Here is a 20,982-nt window from a genome sequence, read left to right as displayed (position 1 = left end):
GGGTCATATCTAGAGCTGTAGATCTTGGATTTCAATTTGGTTTATATGGTTAGAAAATTAAGACATATGCCTAAAACATTCATGGGAGTCCAAGACTCAATTCAGCTGTCTGGAAGTCCAAATCTTAGCAACAACGGAGAAGTTAGAATCTGTCATGCAGCCCATACACTATTCAGTATTCAGTTCATATCTTGAGTTCTAGAAGTCCAAATACACTGATTTTTTTTTTGTTGGAAAGCTAAGACAATTTCCTAGAACTTTTATGCGGACAATCTGTTCAAATTCTGAAGTTAGCAATGATGTTTTGTTCAGACAAGAAGATAAGGATTGCCACCGAATCAAAATGTGGCCATCCACTCAACAATTAGTCATCAAATCAATTTTCAAATTTTGGCCTATAAAAGAAGGCATTTGCCATGCATTTAGACATCTTAGTTTTCAGATCAAGATCATGTTCTTGCTCTCTCTCTCTTTATATTTATATAATGCTTAAGTTTTGTTTATATTAATCACTTGTTTATGTTTTTCATTTCCTTTCTTTTACTTAGTTAACTTATATCTTATTTATGTTCTTATCTTATTTATTTATGTTTCTCTCTTTCATTATGTTTAGCTAAGTTTATTATGTCAAGGTGAAAAGGTTACACTAATGGTGTAAAAATAAGTATAGTATAAACTCAACATGGACTTTAATGTTTGATACTAACATGTTTTGTATTTGTTATTTTGTTCACTTTTAATACTTTACTTGAAATGGTTAATCTAGATTTATATTGTATAACCATTGGTACAACAAATACTTGGCACTTTCATAGCCCAACCGTATGGTATAACCGACACCTATGTTATGAAAGGAACTTGATTTGTTGTTAACATAAGTTATAATCATGAATACCTGACAACATTTACAAATATTAGCATTATTCGAATAAGATAACTAATGTAATCATGTTAACAATTTATAATTCGATTGGAACCTCTTTTGTGTGTGGTTTCCAGTTGAGTAATAAAAAGAATTTATACTATACTTGTTTAAAATACCATTAGTGGATCCTTCAACCTTGACAATTATTTTATCCTTATTTAATCTTTATATCAATATCACATCTCAAAGCTCTCTTCAACTCTTTTTTTGTTATTATATATTTCTTTATTTGTAGTTTATATAGTTAACTTCCATGTGGTTCGACCCCGGTCTTGCCGAGTTATTTATTATTTTGACACTTCTACACTTGAGAGAAGACATCAACTCTTTGGTTGTGTCATATATATTGACTTTTACCGATGGAATGACCGACGGACACGTTCTGTCGGTATACCCGTCAGTGATTTCGCCGGTGAATGTGCCACGTCACTGTACGGAGATCCCGGTTTGAATCCCTCGATCATTTCGTCGATAAAATCCACATCATCACACCGTTGCAACTTTCCAAAAAAAACTATATAATCTGTTGGTGATACGGTTGGTATATACCGATGGACGTATCTGTCAATATATACCGACCGTATCGCTGTCGGTTATTTTCTGTCGGTATATACCGGCAGAAGGGGAGACATAATTATTTTTATCGGTAAAAATTACCAACAAATTTTTTTTTATCAATAATTCTGTTGGTTTTTACTGATTTTCTAGTAGTGAGATGGCTACATGCATGCTTTAATTTTGAAGCCTCGTCTCTTTTCTGTAAAATCAACCTACAAAGAAAAGGAAGTTCTGTACACGCAAAAACAAAATTCCACAACAAAAACAAAAACAAAAAGCTAAAAAAACTATTAAGTGTCCGACAGACAACTGATGACAAATCATGGGGGAGCCGAAAAGCTATTCCTCTAAAACAGTACGGGAAAACGCAGAGCTGCAACAAAAAAGAGTAACATAGGAAAGCTTGCAAAGAAGGAGAAGCATATGAAACCATGACTAGAAATGAAATGGAAAGAAAAGAGAGCAAATAGGCTCATAGACAGGGATCCTAAAACAAACGTAAACACGCCCTCAAAACCAAAAGAAAAGATGCAAAATCATGCCGAAGAAACACTAACTCCCATAATTTATTTATTTTTAAATTATTTCAAAAACATTTTTTAAATATAAAAATAAATAAAATCTAAATCATTAAAGTCTCGAGATGGATAGCTAACTCTTTTATAACAGGTTGTGAGGTATTATAGTTATTTTTTAAAGTGTTTTTTATTTAAAAATATATTAAAATAATTTTTGATATTAATATTTTAAAATGATATAAAAATATTAAAAAAATAATTTAAAATAAATAATATATAAACAATAAAAAAATTTAATTTGTTTTAAATCACTTTAGAAACACAAACAAATGCCTACTCTAGATATATAAATCTTCTTCATTCTTGTCCCGCCTGCCCCTCCCTCGTTACAGACAGACAACTCTCTCCTCCCAGAATACGAGGACATTTCTGAAACCTCTTTGAATGGGATCAGTTGGTCTTTTGGTTTCTTGAGAGTTTTTGTTTTTGCTTTTCACCTCTGAAAGTAGCTAATGACCCTTTTGTTTGGATGCTTTAGATACATCCATGCACCATGCAAAAACTATCCAACGCCCTCGGGTTTTGTATTTCAGAGCTTGCTTCATGCTCCCTTGAAAATGCCCTGCCCTGAGACTGAGAGTACAAGTCTTATGAATATTTTTGTTTTCTTAAAAAGTTTATTTCATTGTGCAGTAAAATAAATACATAAATTAAATCACAGCGTAGCATTGTTAGTTGTGAATTTTTTTACAACATCCCCAGAACCCTGCTTCTACTCCTGTTTCGCACTTCCTGTCTTCCAGTTCAACCAAACACGTACGGTGGCTCTCCACCAAATCAAATGCCACTCTTCTCCCACCGCTACATCTCATCCTCTCCTCCGCCATCCCAACCACCAACAATCCCAAAACCTCAAAACCCAACTTTATCCCTCCCTTAACCCGTTACCCTCTACCTTTTCTAGTCTTTTCACTGATATCTCTTCTCACTGGCCTTTCTGGGATCGCTATCTCAGATCTGCAGGCTCAAACCGGTTCCAGTTTTTCGTTGTGGCAAATCTGAGGACACTTTTAGAGCATTTTATTCTGGTTCGGGTAGACGGAGCATTGATTGACAGCCCTAAACTTCTTGGGTTTGTTGGGACTCAAACCGGGTTTGAATCCGGTGATCGCCGGGCTGCACTTAGAAGTACTTGGTTTCCTTGTGACCCAGATGGACTTTTGAGGTAAAACCATGACTTCTGCGTAGAAAGTCGAGAGCTTTGAGAGGTAATTTTTTTTTTATCAAGAACAGTGATGATGATCTATAAATAAATATGCTATTCTGTTTTGTTTTGGAGTCTTGCTGTATAAAGTAATCCTATAAAAATGAGTAATTGTATTTTAAATTGAGGAAATTACTCTGTTTAAGCCATGTAGATTGCATTTCATAATAATCAAAATCTGAATTTTATTTAATGGAAATCGCATCCTCATCTCATTACAATTCGTGAAGAACCAAATGGGGGCCATGAATTAATGGGAGGAGAAATGAATACCATGCCTCTCTCTGTTACTGTACATTCTAGTAAAGTTGTACTTCTATAATTTCATGTCTAGAGGAACTTGGCTGGCAATGATGTCACTGATAATCCCAGCTCTATGTGATCTTCAATTGGAAGGTCCAGGAGTATATGTTATCATTTTATGTCCAAGCTTATAACATTGTCCGAGAAGATATTTCATTTTATGTTTATAATTTTGAGTCTCGAGGAACTTACTGGAAATAATGTCATTGATAATCCCAGCTCGATGAGATCTTCAAATACAAGGTCTAGGAATTCTTTCTGAGCCTATAACATTGTTTGAGTACACCGTATTTCATTTTACTCTTAAAATATGGAGCGTTGAGAGGAAATTTCTGGCAATGATGTCATTGATAATCCCAGCTCTATGAGATCTTCAATTGGAAGGTCCAGGAATAGATGTTATCCATTTCTTTCTGAGTCTATAACATTGTTCTAGTAAGATGTTTCATTTTATTTTCATAATTGTAAATCTTGAGGATCTGGCTATGCTGACCATTGATAATCCCAGCTCTATGAGATCTTCAATTTGAAGGTCTAGTAATAGATGTTTATTATTTTTTCTCTCAGCTTGTAACATTGTTTGAGTAAAATATTTTGGTTTACTTTTATATTTTTAAGTTTTGAGTAACTTACTGGCAATGATGTCATTGATAATCCCAGCTCTATGAGATCTTCAATTGGAAGGTCTGGGAATAGATGTTATCGACTTCTGTCTGAGCCTCTAATGCTGTTTGTATAAGATTTTTTGTTTTGCTTTGTAGATTTTGAGTCTCGAGGAGCCTACTGATGATAATACCATTTCTACGAGATCTTCAATTGGAAGGTCTAATCATAGATTATATTTGCTCTCTGAGCCTGTAACATTGTTCAACTAAAATATATCATTGTAGAAACTTGCTGGCAATGATGACCAATGATAATCTCAGCTCTATGAGATCTTCATATGGAAGGTCAAGGACTACATGTTATCAATTTCTATCTGAGCCGATAACATCGTTTGAGTAAGATCATTATTTTTCTAACTCAAATATAATTTGGTTATATTGTTTCTTCATCTATTTCTCCCTTAGTTTCTTTTATTCTGCTGTGACTCTTTGCTTTAAAATTTGGTTTTTTACGAACTGATCATGCACTGATCATATTGAAAAGGCCAAGTTCACTGCTGCTCCATGGCAAGTTGGAGCAAGCTACTGGTTTATCATTTAGGTTCATAATAGGACGTTCAAAAGATGCAAAGAAAATGGCCCTGCTTGAGAAAGAGGTGGATAAGTACAAGATTTCATGTTCATAGATGTTGAGGAAGAATATCTAAAGCTCCCATACAAAGCATAACAGTTCCTTTTTCCACCTTAAGTTTTCTAATACCTTTCTTCTGTCATTATGTTGGCCTATTTCAAAACAGCCTTTCAGCTTTTTGAAGCAGAATATTATGTCAAAACTGATGATGATATCTATTTGCGTCCAGGTATATAGTAGCATATGTAATGATTTATTAGTGAGATAACTGTGATTAATTAACATTGATATTTCTGCTATGTTAGATTGCCTTGTAACTCTTCTTGCTAAGGAAATAATCCATTCACTAACTTATATCTGATGCATGAAGAAAGGACCAGTTATCACTGACCCTCATAAGAAGTGGTACCCAGATATTGCATATTATATTTACTGTTGGATTTGTGATTATTTTGTACAGTTTGTTGTTATGAGCTCTTGCTGGTTAGTGATTTAGGTAATTTACAATTTCAGGTATGAGAAATCTGGACATCTGATTGGAAAAGAGTACTTCTTGCATGCTTATGGACCCATATATGTTCTTGCTGCAGAGGTTGTGGCTTCATTGGCTGCTGCTAGAAATAACAGGTCTGTCATTTACATGGAACTTGTTTCCATTGATTTGTTGTGTTTATCATTCTATATATCCAGTCAGCGATCTTAATAATTTGCACTTCTAATAATCTGCTCTTGCATGGTAACCTAAGAAAAACTTTGGATGTAATTTTCAGCAGACCTCAGCATACGTTTCTTTAATTAATCAGTTGATGGCTTTCCTTGTTAATTGTCATGATGTAATTGAAAATCAAGGAATCATGAGAGGCTTGATGTTGCAACAAATGGATGCTTGAAAATTTAGGACGATAGAGACAAATCAAATTTCTGTTTTGATTTAGGCCTCTATATTCTTTACTCTTGCTATTGAAAATTTTGCTCAAAATGGTTATTCATGCCAATGATAGCTGTTATATAATACTTCAATGGCAATCTTCAAGATATGCTGGACTTTAGATGGTCCCCTGTGGAATACTTTGTATGAGATGAATGACTTTCATATTGGTCTTTGAGAACATGTCTATGATATTATGATGATCAGCTCCATTCCTCGATGTTCTTTCTTGACATCCTAATTCCTCAATTGTTGTCAATGCTGCCGTGCAAATATCTTCCCTATCAGGAGTAGATTTCTTGGATATAGAAGCTACTTGTAAAAAGAAGACAGTACGCTGTGGTTACAAATTCTCACATTAGACAGGTTTATTGTTATTCTGTATTAACAATGGAAAATGAGGTTGAATTAAAAGATGTCCAGTAATTCATCTGGTCTGTTATTTTGGACTGACATACAGATCCAAATTTCCATTTGGATTCAGTGGCGATGTTTTTTTTTTTTTTTGTTGAAGTGCTACTGCTTTTACTTATCTCTGTGTGAAACACAGCAGCCTTTTCTTTCTCTTCCTTCATCTTTGGGTCATTGTCATTCCCCCCCTTCTGGTCTGTCTTGCTAAATAGATGCATCGTTTAGCTTTCAGTTTGAGAATGTTCAGCAATGAGGATGTCACCATTGGATCGTGGATGATTGCTATGAATGAAGACAACCGAGAAATATGTGATCCCCGATGCACTCCAACATCTTTCAGTTTGGGATAGATTTTTCCTTTTGCATATAAGCAATTGGGCAAACACGTTCTCTTGATTTCCTTCTCAGCCCATTGAACTCTTATTGTGAAGAAGTTAAGATTTTACAATCAATATGTTGTTTCTTGAGCTAGTAAGCGGGAATACTTGAAGCGTACATTAAAACAAAGCGATATCATTTCTATGTAGTTGTATGCTCTAAAGATTTCTTTTAATTGTAATCTGTCATGCATTTAACTGTAGTTATGTAATGGAATACAAAGAAATAAAAAATAAATACATAAAATAGACACATTGATTAACATGGAATTCGCTCATGTCATTTCATGCAGCAAACAACTGTGTGATGGCTTGAAGGAAATTCCTTTGCTTAATAATAAACCATGTAATGGAGCATGTAGTAAGAATCCATATGATGGTTTGAAGGAAACTCCTTCACTTAATAATAAACCATGTAATCGAGCATGTATTAAGAATCTACGTGATGGCTTGAAGGAATAAGATCTTTGATTTAAGTGGAGCTCAAGTTGGTTCTTGGGATTGCTTCCATTGCCTTATTTTTCCGTCTGGTGTTGTTAGGAAGGTTCCTGTAAATGGCAATCTCAAAACCATGCTAGTCCATTTGATGAATGTGGAGCAGCCATAAAGAGTACACATTGATTAACATTGTTATTATACAGGTGGCCGCTGATATAAATAGTGGTGAAGTTGCTCGCAGGATGGAGGGATGGAGGGATATAGTGGAGATGATCTAACTAATGTTTGCAGAGATGCTTCTCTAAATGGCCGAGCGCGAAGGATAGTGGGCAAGAAACGAGATGAAATTAAGAACGTTAAGGATGAGATTTCAAATGATTCTGTTGCAATGTGTGATTTTGAAGAAGCCCTTTTCAGTTAAATTTTATTTTTCTCCAGAAATTATATTTGATTGCTTTCGGAAAGGCTACTTCTGAACATGCTTTGTCAGTATATTCATTTGGTGTTTATATGGAGAACAAACAAAGTATCATTTTCAGGCTATTATTATTTACTGGGTCACAGTTTGGCTTGGCTTCTGGTGATCGAAACCATGTGCTTGTGTAAGATATTGGGGAAGACATTGATTCTTCCTGGGGTACTTCAATCGACGTGTCCAAGTGGATCCTTGTAAATTTGAAAAATCAAATAAATTCAGGCCTAAAAAAACCTTCTAAGGCTACAAATCCAACTGTCCCAGACAATATATTTAGACCCATGTTTTATGGGTTTAGCTCAGAGGAAGAGTCCAGTGAGCTCAATCATCGATTTGCAAGGCATAAGCTTTACTTCTGATCTATCTGATTTTTTGAGACATTATTAATTGGTGATATTTATGGAAAATTGATTAAAAAATCATTGGTTTTTTTTCGTAACATTTTCAAGTCATTCTAGGGATTAGCCATCTCAACCAAAAAAATTAATCTGATTATTAAAACTAAAAAATTAATTAATTGTTAAAGATATAAACCTTATTCCTTAGCTATTTATTTTTTAGAATATCATCACAATAGATTGTTGAATTTATGACCTTTCTCTAAAATACAAATAATTATATTATCTAGATTTATCAACTTATCTTATTCTTAAAGCTATCATTAAATTAAATTATCAGTGCGGATATTGTGGTTATTTAATGGTTAAAGTTAGTTATATAGCAGATTGGTTAATTGATTAATGTTAAGAAAAAATAGATATTCAGAATATAAATTGACGTATCGTTTCAATGATCAATTTTGATTTTTGTAGGTGGATGTTTACTTGAGACCAAGATTTTTCTTTTGATAAGTTTTAGATTTATTTAATTTAGCTTGATTATTTTATTTTGTTTACTATAGCATAGTTTAGATAACCTCAAAATCCCCCAACTTTGAATTATCTAGCATAAAGATCTGAACTAAATCTTTCTCATAGATCGACTCCTTACTTGCTTTATACTATCTTGTTTATCTAAGTTAAGGTAATTAATTTGTGTGATCGTTACATCACAACACCTTGACTGTGAATTTCTTTAATTTAGCCTTCAAGCGATACTAAACTTTCAATTTTCTTGCAATTTCACCTCTAATTTGAATCAATTAACTTTATAAAAATTAAGTTTGGTCCTCTAAAATTCCAATCTTCTCAATTAAACCTAAATTAGGCGTCCAAACTTAATTTTTCACTAATTAAGTCCCTAATAAAATTAATTTGATCAATTTAAAGTATAATTAAGTCATTACACTTAATTAAATCCTTTAATTTGACCCAAATTAATAATTAAATCCTCTTGCTATTATTATTATTTTTTATTTTAAAAGAAAAAAAGGGTAATTTTGGGGAATAACCCAAAAATAGGTTATGACAATTACAACAACTTTATAATTTTCTTTGCAAAGTATTTTTGTCCCATGAACTTTATCTTTACTCTAGATTCATTAATTTAATATTATATCAATATTAAAAATAAATTAACAGGGTAAAGGATGTTTTGGTTAATACAAGTGGAATATATAGGTTCAAAATGGTTTTGTTGGAGTTTAAAGTGTTTGAATTTAGTTGAACCTGTGATTTCAAGAATTGTCATGTAATAAGGCCGGGGTTTTGTAAAATTCGAAGGTTTAAAATATCAGCCTAGAGGGAAAATCTTTGATGCTAACACATTTAAATCAGGATGGAAGATTCCATCTTCAATAATTAAAACATTTTGAAAATTGTTTTTGATACAAATTTTTCTTTTGAATTTTTTTAAGATAAATCTATTTAGGAACATGAAGATTTGTATTTTAAAAAGGTTGAAGTAGGAGTTTTTTAGAGGAAGAACATGCTTTGGATTTTGAAATTACCTAAGAGGAATTGCCTTGTTATAATGATTGTTGACTTATATTTTATAAAGCATAAAATAATTCTGAGGATTTGGATAAGGATTCTACATAATTTAATATTTGTGAAGAATGTTATGCCTCCTCATATTCAGTTACTGCTTCATACCAAGATTTAATTAGTTTTGTAGAAGAAATAACTGAGGTAATAGTTTTGTTGGGTTTTGGAATTTTTAAGATTTTGGAGAATCTGGGTTTTGTTAGGGGGGCTTTGCCATTGGACTTTGGTGGCACCAGGACCTATTTTGAAGGAATTCTCTAGTTAGAAAATCAGAGATATAATTTTTATCTCTTTTTATAAATTATATATCAAAATCAAATATACTAAGTATAGCTTTCCATATAGAAAAAATCTGTTTTGATGCAATGTTTTGAACATCTTTATGTAAAACCTCTTTTACTAATTTGAAATCAATTCATAAAAGAAAATTTTGATTTAATAAATCACTTAGAAATTTTGTAATGCATAACACAATGAAAATAATTTCTTTTTTGATAGTAGAATAATTCTTTAGATAATCATTCCAATGTGCAGATGTAAATTAAAGAATTTATTCTTTGTTATTTTGCACTTGCTTAAGAATACCCCCATACCCTAACTCAAAAGCATCTGTGTCAATTATTTTGGGAGCTAAGGAATTGACAATATGTAAGTAAGGAATTTCTTGGACATGTTTTTTAATCTGTCGAATAATTCTGATGTGTTCATCAAACCATAGAACATGATTCTTTCTCAACCTATAATGTAAGGGTTTTGCTATTATGCTCAAATTGAGGTAGAAGTCTAAAATGTAAATAAGACTTCCTAAAAACCTTTGTTACTGGGTTTTGTTTAGAATTTTGTTAAGGAACTTACTAGCAAATATAAGAGATCTCTTAATAGGTGTGATAGTTCCTTGAAAATTGTTCTGACCAAGAAAAAGAACATGAGTTAGGAAAAGAGAAATATTTAATTTTGAAACAATTAAACTATTATGTTTTGCAACATAAAATAATATTGATAAATGTTTAAAATGTTGTTCTATGGAATTGGAAAAAATAAGAACATCATCAATATAGACCATGTAGAATTTTGAATATGAATTAAAATAACATTCATAATCATTTGAAATTCCGAGGGAGTATTTTTTAAATCAAATGACATAAAATTCCACTCATATGAACCAAAAAGAACCATGAATGCAATTTTGTAATGGTCTTTTGGATGAATTTGGATTTGCTAAAATCTTGACTTCATATCAAACTTCAAAAATATAAATATAGAGTGTAATTTTTGTAATAAATATTTTTTGTTTGGAATTAGATACCTGATCCATTTTAAAGCTTTGTTCAAAGGTTTGTAATTTATAACAAACATCGATGTGCTTCATTCAATTTTAGAATTTTTGTTAACATAAAAAGTTGCACATGACCAAGGTGACTTGGACTTTTGTATAAGACCTTTAAACTCTAAATCCTGAATTTCGAGTCTACGATGTTGTTCTAATTCAGAATTCATTTAAATAGGTCTTACTTTTGTAGGTATTTATTTTTCATTAAAATTTTTATCATATGGAAGGTCAATAACATGATGTTTTCTTTTTCAAAAATCATTTGGTAAATTAGAATAATTTGTTTTGAAAATCTAAAATTCTTTTTTGTAAAACAGGACTTTGTAACTGATTTTCATTTTGTTTTTGTAAAAAAACATCTTGTTTAAGATGCATTAGATGAATGTGGTTTCCTTGGATTAACACATTGACATGATTAATATGAATAGAACATGCTTTGATCAAATTTAAATTCCTAGTCTTTGGTTTTTCTAAGAAAGGAAAAACAAGTTTCATACCATTGATTTTTGAAATAATACTTTCATGAAAAGTTTTGTAAAGAGTAATTATGTTAATAAAAGGAGTGCCAAGAATAACAATATGATTAATATCATTTGTAGCAACAAAGAAATTTTTAAGATAAAATCCATTATTAAAACCTAATGCTTAAGTTTTGTATTCAATAAATAATTTAGTATTATTTGTTGTATAAAGTTTTTCAGAAGTGTTCTGTAGAAATCATTTTAAACTATTTCATCTTTAATAGAATTCAAATTTGCACTTGTATCAAACAAGATAATACTGTTTATTTTAAATTCCTTTCAAAAGATCAATGTAATTTTTATGATATACTTTTTTGAAGTAATTTAAATTAAAACATGCAGAAAGTCTTCAGGAACATATTTAATATTTGACAATGTATAACTGTTTACGATTTGTTATTCTGATTCTAGTTCAGAATCAAACTAACTCTCTAACTTTGTGGGAAGGTGTTGTAAAATAGTAAAGTGTTTATATTGGGCTTGTTTAAGGTTTTGTAGTTTAGTCTTAAGGGTTTTGATTTCAGATTATAATTCTAGGATAACAACAGTATGTTTAGATTTCTTTTTCTTGTTAAGGATTTTGGTAAGGTCATATGTATTTGTGCTGCTTGATGGTAACAATACTTTTTTTTTTAACATGTTGTTGTGTTTTTGGTTTATCGAAATTACTCGTGAGTTTGTCTAGATAGTTTTTTTTTTTATCAAAACTAGAAATTGCTAACTTATCTATTTGAAAGGGTTCTTCAGAAGTGTTGGAAGAGTTTGTCTCAGAATCAATGGCTTCAATCAAAAGGGTTTGGATATGATGAATGACTTCTTCTTCTAATTGAAGTTCATGAAGTTATGTATTTACTCAGCATAACCTAGATGTATGACCTTTTTGGCTACATTTATAATAGATAATGATTTTAAAGTCAAATTTTGGCTTGGGTTTTTTTGACTGAGAAGGTTTTGTGGGTTTTTATTGGTCTTTTTGTAGTAGAGCTCAATTTTGGTATAAAAACATTTTCTGTATTTGTGAGTTGATTTTTTATGAGGCGGTTTATTGGGTTTTGTGTTGGGTTTGGAATAGTTTCCACTACAAATTATCTTCTTTTTGGATAAGTTAAATTGTTGACAAAAACTACCTAAATCTTCTCATATCCTATGTAAGGTGTTTTTGGAGTTTAAAGTCTTGATGTATTTGAAGACCTCCTTTTTGTGTAAAGCTAACAAGCCCACTATAAAATCAATTGGTTATATGGAATGGTTTTTGTAGCAAATGTGTCTTTGATTTTATTTCTGACTTTCTCCTAGAAGAGTTAGTAAACCAGCAAGTAATTTTTCTTTCCAAAATGGTTGATTTGAGTCTTCTCAGAGCATGACATGAGTAAAGAAAGTATTTTTATACCATTGAAAATTACTAAGTTTTTTTAATCTAAGGTTTAAAAAGAGTTCAATATTTTTGTCTTTAAGATGGGAAGGATCTCCTACAAAATGTAAAGAAATGGTTAAGATAATGGTTGAAATTATATTTTGAATGGTGTTTTCATCAGAGTCAATGATAAGTATTTGGTCTTCAGTCATTTAGATAGAGTTTAGGATTTCAAGGTATTGGGTTTCTCCAAATAAGTTTTTTGATTTTAGGACTTTCTTCATGAAATGTTTTTTCATATGAAGTTTAGATTTGGTTATTTTGGATAATATTGATATGACTTGTGGAGGTTGGATGATGATTACTAATTTGGGGTGTATTAAAAGGAATTAAGGTGGAAGATAAAGCTTCAAGGTGATTAAGATGGTCTTTGATAGCTTTGAGGAAGTAATTTTTTTAAAATTGGGTTTGACTAATTTTGGTAACCTAGTATGGTTTGAAAATTGGGTTTCTAAGTTTTTGGTCAATAGGCTTTGATGAAGTTTTAATAGGAGAGACTAAAGACTTCTTGATATGCTTTTATAGTCTGGTCAATTGCTTTTCTATTGTGTTGAGGTTGGTATTTATAAAGTTATTTTTGCTAGATGACGTGTTTGATATTAATGGTAACATCTTTATTTGGAGATTTGTAAGGAGCAACTTTTACTGTCTGGTTATTGTGAAGGATTTTGAGATTTCTTAGAAGTGGATGCTCAACTCAATGAGAGTGTCGTTTACTAACTCCCAGACAGAGGTTTTATTTCTAAATATAACGGGGCATGCATGTTTTACAAATAAATATGCAATATGATTTTCAAACACATAATACATTTCAAAGCAATCAAAGAATAAGATTTGTATGTTATGTAATGCAACGAGATCATAAAAACATTATTGTATTTTTTTTTCTTTAATGTAAATTTTTTTTGAAAAACCAAAATCTCTTTTAAGAGTTATGGTTACGGTAAAAATTATGAATAAAATATATTTGTTTATAACAAAATTTGTTTCAAGAATATTCAGCTCATTTTGGATATTTGCTATTATAGAAGAAAATGTTGGTGAGGTTGGTGGAGAAGGTTGGTCATTGTTTGTATATATTGGTTTAGGCATATTTATAGTATAATTTGTTTTTTGAAAACTAGTGCAAGAAATATCAGAGGTCGATTTCTTAGATGGGTTTATGTGGTAAGACATGTTTATAACAGAGGGAATCTCATAAATTCTTCAAAGATTTATTATACTGGATGTAGAAGATTCAACTAAGAATCTAGAACTAATTGAATGTTTATGGAAGGACAATTTAACTTTACCATCACTATATTGGGTTATTTGTTTGAGTTGGATATTTGGTTGTGGTGGTTATAAAGGTTCAGGTTGGGTGACACCTTCAAGGATTTAGTCTTCTGGTATGATTATATTTTTTCACTGGATAGATTTGAATACAATTATATTTGATCTAGAAATGTCTGTTTGGAGGAGTAAGATTTCACCTTTCTAGGATTAGAATTTATATTTATTGACAAAATTAGAAAACATTGCTTTGTAATGGATTTAAAGATCAAGGCTACGAAAAATGATTCTTCAAGTATATTGTAGTTATGAGTTTTGATACGTAGAATCATACTCTGTAAGATGTTTTTTTTTTCAATGAAAGATATAGTAAAGTTCGGATATCAGTAAAAGAAAACATGACCACTACATAAACTGAATTCTATGGAACTTATTAATGAATCATGAAAATTTTAAAATTTAGCATCTCCAAAGATATTTAAGATGAAAATATTTAGATTTTTTTTTGTGAAAAGTTTGATCCCAACTTGTACGAGATCAATATGAATGTGTTTATAATTTCAGACTTGGTATTTTTATAAGAATTTTTGGACTTTATAAGTTGAATATTCATCTCTTCAGTTTTTATTATAAAATTAGTTTTGAAAAGATTAAAAGAATTATAATAAATCTGATTTTAACATGAACTAAATAGGTAATGAATAAGTCAGCATAGTTAAAGTCAGTGTGCAATTTTACCCCCAAAAAACCAGCTTTATAAATCCAGTCGGAGGTCTTTTACTCTTTGATCTTTACCTGTCCCCATCACTTTTGCCCTTTAACGAACACACCTACAGCCTCACACTTATACTTGCATCTAGTCATCTACTTCCCTTTTGTTCACTTATCAGAGACTCCCAAATGCTGCAACGTGTCCCTCGAGATTCTAAAAATAAAAAAATACTCAAAATTAAAATGCATTCCTAACCCTAAAAAAAAAAATTAAAAAAAATACTAGTGTGGGCATCCAATAAATTTGTCCTCGAACAATGCTTTACCTTCCATTCTCTTCTCACAGCAATTAACAAGCCCCATCTCCCTCTCTCAACCATTTCTTCACTCCCAACCTAAAATCATGCTTGGAGAATCCATGTCAATCTGGGCGTCTATGAATAGTTGGTGTACCCCAACTGTTCTATTTGTGCTTCTCAATCTCATGATTGGCACCATTTTTATTACTTCAAGCCTAGCAACCCACAAACCTAGTGACCAACATCAAGAACAAGAAAGACATGTTCAAGCACAAAATGGTCATGGTCTTGGTCTTGGTCATGGCCACCAGCTTGCTAGATCTCCTTCTGTACTACAAAGACTCAAATCTATCAACTTTTATAGTTATAGATCCCAAGAACCTACAACCTTTACTTTTGAAAAACCTCAAGAATCTGACCAGCATTTCACTCTTCATCAACAAACCCCTCAACAAGGTTATCAATACCACCAAAATCAAAACCAGCCACCTATTTCTAGATCTCCTTCAATGTTGCAGAGGCTCAAGTCCATCAACCTCTACAATTACTTCTCCCAAGAACCCATTAACCCCACCATTACTAATAACCACAAAGATCAAGAAACTTCGGCAGCCCATTTCACTTCTCAACAAATGTATGACCACATACAAGAACTTGATGGACAGCTTCAAGAACAACAAGAGGAAGAGGAAGAGGAAGAGGAAGATCAAGAACAGACTCTTGAAGAGATATACAGCAAGTTACAAGGAAATAAACTGAGCAAATCCAAGTCAGACACGAAACCAACTTCTGGTGAGGTACCCAAGAAGCTACCGAAGAAAATGAAGAAATCTGCAAGTGCTAAATCTGCTTTCGCCCATTTTGAAGAAGATGACATTGTTGAATCTCGTAGGCCAGCTACCGTGAAAGAAGGGAAGACCTCTACTGAGTTTGATGACACTGAAGTGGATGCTAAAGCCGATGATTTCATTAATAGGTTCAAGCAGCAGTTGAAGTTGCAGAGGATGAATTCTATTATGAAGTACAAAGAGATGATTACTAGAGGGAGTTGAACTCAAAATTGGTTTTGTTTTCTGGGGTTGGTTTTTAATTTTTTGTTTTGTTTTGGGGGCTTTTGTTGAAAATTTAGGATTTTTATTGTGTAGATCAATCAGATCTCCACCTGAAATTTACTTGCTTAATTAATTAATGTTCCTGCTTGTCGACGTATTTATCCGCAACATGGTCTCCATCTAATTATTTGTTAATTTCATGTACGACAACACTATAATGTGAATGGTGACTCCGAACCCCATTGACTTCAAGAGTTCATGTGATAAAATAATGGCATAAAACAAAATAAAAAAGAATGATTGAAAAAATGGCCATTTGGGTTCTCGATTCTTGGGTATTTTTTGTTTCAAGGTTTCGTTTCCAGTCAGGGAAAGAAGGTTGTAGCTGTTGCCAGGTTGGGAAAGTTAAAGACAAGAGCCCAGTTGCAGTGGGTACTTTGGCAGAGAGCTCGTGTCTTTATTGTATTTTGACTGATTTGCCCAAAGAAATTTTGTTGATGTCAACAGAAAAGTTGTGGGCAGTCTGGTCAAACCAGTTTTGTGTCCCCATTTTGCTATCCCTAATGCACATGGGAGATTTAATTTTGGTACTGTAGGGTCCTCCACTTCACATTTACTTGTTATTGCATCACACCTACATTAAGTATTAAGTATAAAACTAATAAAGTATATATAAAAAAAAAGTATAAAACTAATAAAGTATCAAGTATAAAACTAACTAAAAGGTGCTACTTTTTTTTTTACTGGTTTCACTATTTATTGCAAATGTTTTTTATTTTTTTAATTTTATCCTTATTATTGTGCGGGGAGAGAGAAAAAAAAACATGTCATTGACATCGATTTAGACCATCAAAACAAATAATATTAATGTCAAATTGTTTTTTTTATGAGGGGATTTCATATTATGTGTTTTTTTTACTTTTAAAGTTACTGAAAAAATAGGTATAAGTTCGGGTTGATTTTGGTTTTTTGAATGATTTTTTGTTTTTGTTTTTTGAGCCCCTGAATAGGTTTATCCTGATTTTAAAAGTGTTTTATATGTGTTTTGGGTAAAAAATAGATTGAGAAACGGGTTTTTGGGTAAAAAAAACTTAAGCTCTGATTTTCCGGCTACTATAGACAAGATCAAACGACACGTTGTCTGATTTTTTTTTTTTAAAAAGGTTGGGGTGACATGTCTTATGCCCAATTGTAGCAAAAAAATAAAGGCATAGGCTCGTAGGCACTAAGAAAATGGGTTAGACAGGCTGACCTGACTTGTTATGCATAATGCCTTTTTTTTTTACCTAATTTTTTCTTTGTATATGTTTTTTTTTCAAAAAAATATTTATATTTAGATTAATATCATTTTTCTCTTTTATTTGTTTTAGAGAGCTTCTTTTAAGTGATGATTATTTTTGGTATGTGTTTAATTTTTGAAGAAGTTTTTCTTATTTATCTATATTTTTTTTTATCATTTGTAAAAATGAGTTATATTTTTTAAAATAAAAAATGTTTATTTTCAAATAATATTTCATAATATTTTTTTTCCTTTTCTTTCATTCAATCAATTTAATATGTTTGTTTATTTCTATTATCGTTAGATTGAATAATAAAAATATTGTAATGAAAAAAATTTAATAAACGTAATTGGGTAAATTTCTTGTCTTGTAAGATTAAATATCTTGATTCACACATGTATGCATAAGCTTTTTCATTTGAATTTAAATTTTCTAAACAACAAAAATACATAGAAAAAGCTTATATATATAATTTTTTTTTTACAAAAACTAAAAATATCTAACCCACAAGAGCAAATAGTCAACACTAAAAGGTTAGTGTACAGCCTAAGGATGTCATAAATATCGAGGCACGGGGTGCCACATGCCTCGCCATATCTTCCTCCCTACATCAACTGTGGGGCTGAGATGTTTCTTTGCTGCTCTCATGGGGCAATATCCTATAACATGCGATTAGTCTTTGAGCCGACGTGGGTCCAAATATGGCTTTATCCCTGAGGGGAAATTCTCAGATGATGAATTTAGAGACTACTGTAAGAAATAGTGCCTAAATGAGCTTGAATGTTCGTTCCAAAATGGAAAGGGGATGCTATGATTATAGTGGAAGCAAGAACAGACATGGCGAGTGCTGTTTGCGATCTAAAAAGATGGGGAGAAGATGCCTTGCTTGTTCCCCCAGAACTACTCTTTCATTGGAGCCATGGGATCTTGTGAGAAAGCGACGTCGTTATTCCAGACAAACAACACTGTTACCATACAAAAGACGACTCCAATGCTTTAAAACCAGGACCATTCAGCAGTTCCCTGGGAGGCCGTGGCTTTCACAGGGTTCGGTATAATACAGAGGTTCGAATTATTTAGATTAGATTGCATATAATCTTATGTAACAAGATAGAATAAAAGTAAATGAACTTGTAAATTATATGAAAAACAGAATTATATTATGATTATTGAACATGTATTTAAGGTAATACCTTAATTAGATTAAAGTGAACAACTGAATCCTAACGCTGTGAATATTAATTAAACAGATTAATTTTGTGAGATTTTTGATATTTTAGCTAAAATTTAATGGAATGTTTTTTGAATTTTTAAAATTTATAAGAAAAATTAGGTATTTTTAAGGATTGACACGAATAGATATACACTAAAACTAAAGAAAAAAAGTTTAGGGCGTGTTTTTGTCAAATGTGTTATTAGTTTAAAATCAAAGACATTAAAAATACCTTTAAGGACAATGCCTTATTTTCTTAACAAAATTGATGCTAGCCAAATGTGTTTTTTAGCTTTTTGGTTAGGCTTAGCCCAACTATACAGGCTGAGTCTACTGGGACCAAGGGCCATGCACACGGGTAAAAGCCTAGCCGGACCTGATTTGCTAGGAGACAGACAGCTCAACAGGCCCTCTTTTTATATATGATGTGGGCTGGACCAGGTCAGCCAATGGACTAGCTGCCAGTAACGCAAATTATTCTTTAACGTTATTGGCATGTTTTAGCATGCTTTTGAAGAAGATACTGTCGTAGCTTGGATAGTTACTGTCGTAGCATGGTGGTGCGTGATGGTAGAGCTACTGTCGTCCACGGTGGTGTTGCTTTGGATGCTGGAGAAGAAGTTGCTGGTGTAGGAAGCTTACGAGTAGATGCTTAAAAGGAGGAAAGGAAAACATTGTTGTGGTTGATGGAAGCCCTTGACCACTATTACCAGAGCTGTTGGTTGCTAATTAGAGTTGCTTCAGGTGGCGGCGGCGTATGTTAAGGTGGAGATGCAAAGGTTTTTTTTTCATTGTTCTTTTATTTTCTCCCCCTTTCATGGCTGCCATGGTGTTGATATTTATAGTGGACGAGGGACATTCTGCACCACCCTTCTCATGTCCAAACAACGTCTTGTTAGCGCTTAAGGTTTAAATCTTCTCTTTAAATTTTAATCTTTAATTTTTGATTTATTTAATTAGATTCTTAATTAAATTTTAATTTTAATAATTAATTCAATTTCACCATTACCAAGTTTCAAAAACATCATGTGATTTCAACACGGTTTTCATTTTAGTTTTTGGTCTTAAATATTTTTAATTTTATCTCAAATTAACTTTTAAATTTTATTTTTTTCAATTTCATCTTTATTTTCAACCAAATTAAGTAGCCCAATTCACATACCTTTTTCAGAAAGGTAATTGGTGATGAATTTCTTCAATTTGACTATTAATTGACCCCCAAACTTTAATTTTTTTTTTGCAATATTTTCCTAGATTTCACCCAATTGACTTTGTGAAAAATAAATTTGATCCTATAAAATTTCAATCTTTTTAATTAAGCCCAAATTAGACTTCCAAACTTATTTTTTAATCAATTAAGCCCCTAATGAAATTAATTTGACATATTAAAAGACAAAATTAGTTCTTAAACTTAATTAAACCTTTAATTAGACATGTGATTAAATCAAATTAGATTATTAAAAATCTAATTAAATCCTTAGACTTAATTTTCATGCAAATTCATCCAATAATCATTTAATTTAACCCTAAATCTACATTGTCATTTAATCTTGGGTACAATTAGGTTCCCAATTTTATCCAAAATCTCAGTTCGGTTCCTTCATGCATTTGAAACTCTTCTCAAGTTGGTTTTTTTTTAGCCAAGTTGTCAGACTTTCATTTTTCATTTTTTTGGTTGTTTTCAATTTTTTATTTTTGTAAGAGAGAGACAATTTTTGGGAGAATTCAAAATTGAGTTATAATAGTTGTTCTCTTTTTACAATGCTTACAACAGAAAGTCTCGTGAGAGACTTTTGATAGTAAGTGTAACAACCCCGACTTTAAAACAATGTTCACATAGATTGCAGAATAATAAAAAAAAACAAAACAAAGAATTTTTTTATATATATAATAAAAATCCGACAACATTTTCTTTATATACGCGAATACCAAAATAATGTTAATATTATTTAGTTTCTCATGAATAGTATACTAAATCCTCGGTTCAACATCATGGAATTAAGCAATCATTATTTAACCAACGCTTTTCCATCTATTTAATAAAATCTAATAAAAATACATGCAATATAATTAATTACTCACAACAATTGGAATTCATGCATCATTTAATTGAGATAATAAACATAAATTTACACATATAAGACGAAATTGATGTTAATTACAATCCAAATAGAAATTTCTCCATTAACTTATTAAACTAAGTAGATGTATAAAAAAGGCACCAATACATCAACTAGAAAATACAATGTTGAGATGAACCTACATAATAATTTATAAAAGCACTATAAAATTAATTAAACAATATAAGAATTTATACAACACTTTATCAATTTCTTTTAAACAACTCACTATTCAGTGTTCTAATTTCAATAATCTAATAACAAATTTTTATAATTGCCTATTCAACAAGGCACTAGTTCCAAACAAGAAAACTGGTTCAACCAATCACCAATTCCCAGAGCATCGGTCCTACAACTAGGAAGATAGTCCAACCAATAGCCCATTCATAGAGCTTCAGTCCTATTACTAGGA

The 20,982-nt window shown here is 31.5% G+C and overlaps 2 protein-coding genes and 5 non-coding genes across 14 annotated transcripts; all 7 read left to right on the top strand.

Moving 5' to 3' along the window:
- The first annotated feature begins 2,359 nt into the window (after positions 1 to 2,359).
- Positions 2,360 to 7,507, top strand: LOC133674279 (probable beta-1,3-galactosyltransferase 12). Of its 8 annotated transcripts, XR_009835185.1 has the most exons (4): positions 2,361 to 5,033; positions 5,110 to 5,209; positions 5,318 to 5,431; positions 6,369 to 6,783. XR_009835185.1 is itself a non-coding variant. In XM_062095323.1 (3 exons), the coding sequence occupies exons 1-3, from the start codon at positions 5,169 to 5,171 to the stop codon at positions 6,491 to 6,493; spliced, it is 273 nt and encodes a 90-aa protein (XP_061951307.1). In that variant the 5' UTR covers positions 2,362 to 5,168; the 3' UTR covers positions 6,494 to 6,783. The 8 variants fall into 8 exon arrangements, 1 of the variants encoding a protein (XP_061951307.1); XR_009835188.1 differs by lacking the exon at positions 5,110 to 5,209 and having other exon boundaries at positions 6,376 to 6,783; XR_009835182.1 differs by having other exon boundaries at positions 5,110 to 5,431.
- Positions 3,606 to 3,702, top strand: LOC133674981 (small nucleolar RNA snoR69Y). The gene has a single exon (XR_009835309.1). It is a non-coding gene; the product is annotated as a small nucleolar RNA snoR69Y (small nucleolar RNA).
- Positions 3,899 to 3,993, top strand: LOC133674977 (small nucleolar RNA snoR69Y). The gene has a single exon (XR_009835305.1). It is a non-coding gene; the product is annotated as a small nucleolar RNA snoR69Y (small nucleolar RNA).
- Positions 4,046 to 4,142, top strand: LOC133674980 (small nucleolar RNA snoR69Y). The gene has a single exon (XR_009835308.1). It is a non-coding gene; the product is annotated as a small nucleolar RNA snoR69Y (small nucleolar RNA).
- LOC133674978 (small nucleolar RNA snoR69Y) lies at positions 4,199 to 4,295 on the top strand. Its single transcript, XR_009835306.1, has one exon. It is a non-coding gene; the product is annotated as a small nucleolar RNA snoR69Y (small nucleolar RNA).
- LOC133674976 (small nucleolar RNA snoR69Y) lies at positions 4,464 to 4,561 on the top strand. Its single transcript, XR_009835304.1, has one exon. It is a non-coding gene; the product is annotated as a small nucleolar RNA snoR69Y (small nucleolar RNA).
- A 7,407-nt stretch (positions 7,508 to 14,914) lies between the features above and the next one.
- Positions 14,915 to 16,125, top strand: LOC133673750 (pathogen-associated molecular patterns-induced protein A70-like). Its single transcript, XM_062094638.1, has one exon. It carries the CDS (start codon positions 15,010 to 15,012, stop codon positions 15,955 to 15,957), a length of 948 nt encoding a protein of 315 aa, XP_061950622.1. The 5' UTR covers positions 14,915 to 15,009; the 3' UTR covers positions 15,958 to 16,125.
- The last annotated feature ends 4,857 nt before the right edge of the window (positions 16,126 to 20,982 follow it).

The sequence above is a fragment of the Populus nigra genome, chromosome 15 (assembly GCF_951802175.1).
Source record: "Populus nigra chromosome 15, ddPopNigr1.1, whole genome shotgun sequence".
NCBI lineage: Eukaryota > Viridiplantae > Streptophyta > Magnoliopsida > Malpighiales > Salicaceae > Populus > Populus nigra.
Note: the sequence above shows the minus strand (reverse complement) of the source record. Positions and strands in the feature narration are given on the sequence as shown.

Bases quoted from the DNA above. Each gene is read 5' to 3' on its own strand.
- LOC133674279 (XM_062095323.1), top strand. From the start codon at position 5,169: ATGAAGAAAGGACCAGTTATCACTGACCCTCATAAGAAGTG. The intron at 5,210-5,317 runs GTACCCAGATAT...TTACAATTTCAG, and splicing joins ACTGACCCTCATAAGAAGTG to GTATGAGAAATCTGGACATC. The intron at 5,432-6,375 runs GTCTGTCATTTA...TTTAGCTTTCAG, and splicing joins GCTGCTGCTAGAAATAACAG to TTTGAGAATGTTCAGCAATG.
- LOC133673750 (XM_062094638.1), top strand. From the start codon at position 15,010: ATGCTTGGAGAATCCATGTCAATCTGGGCGTCTATGAATAGTTGGTGT.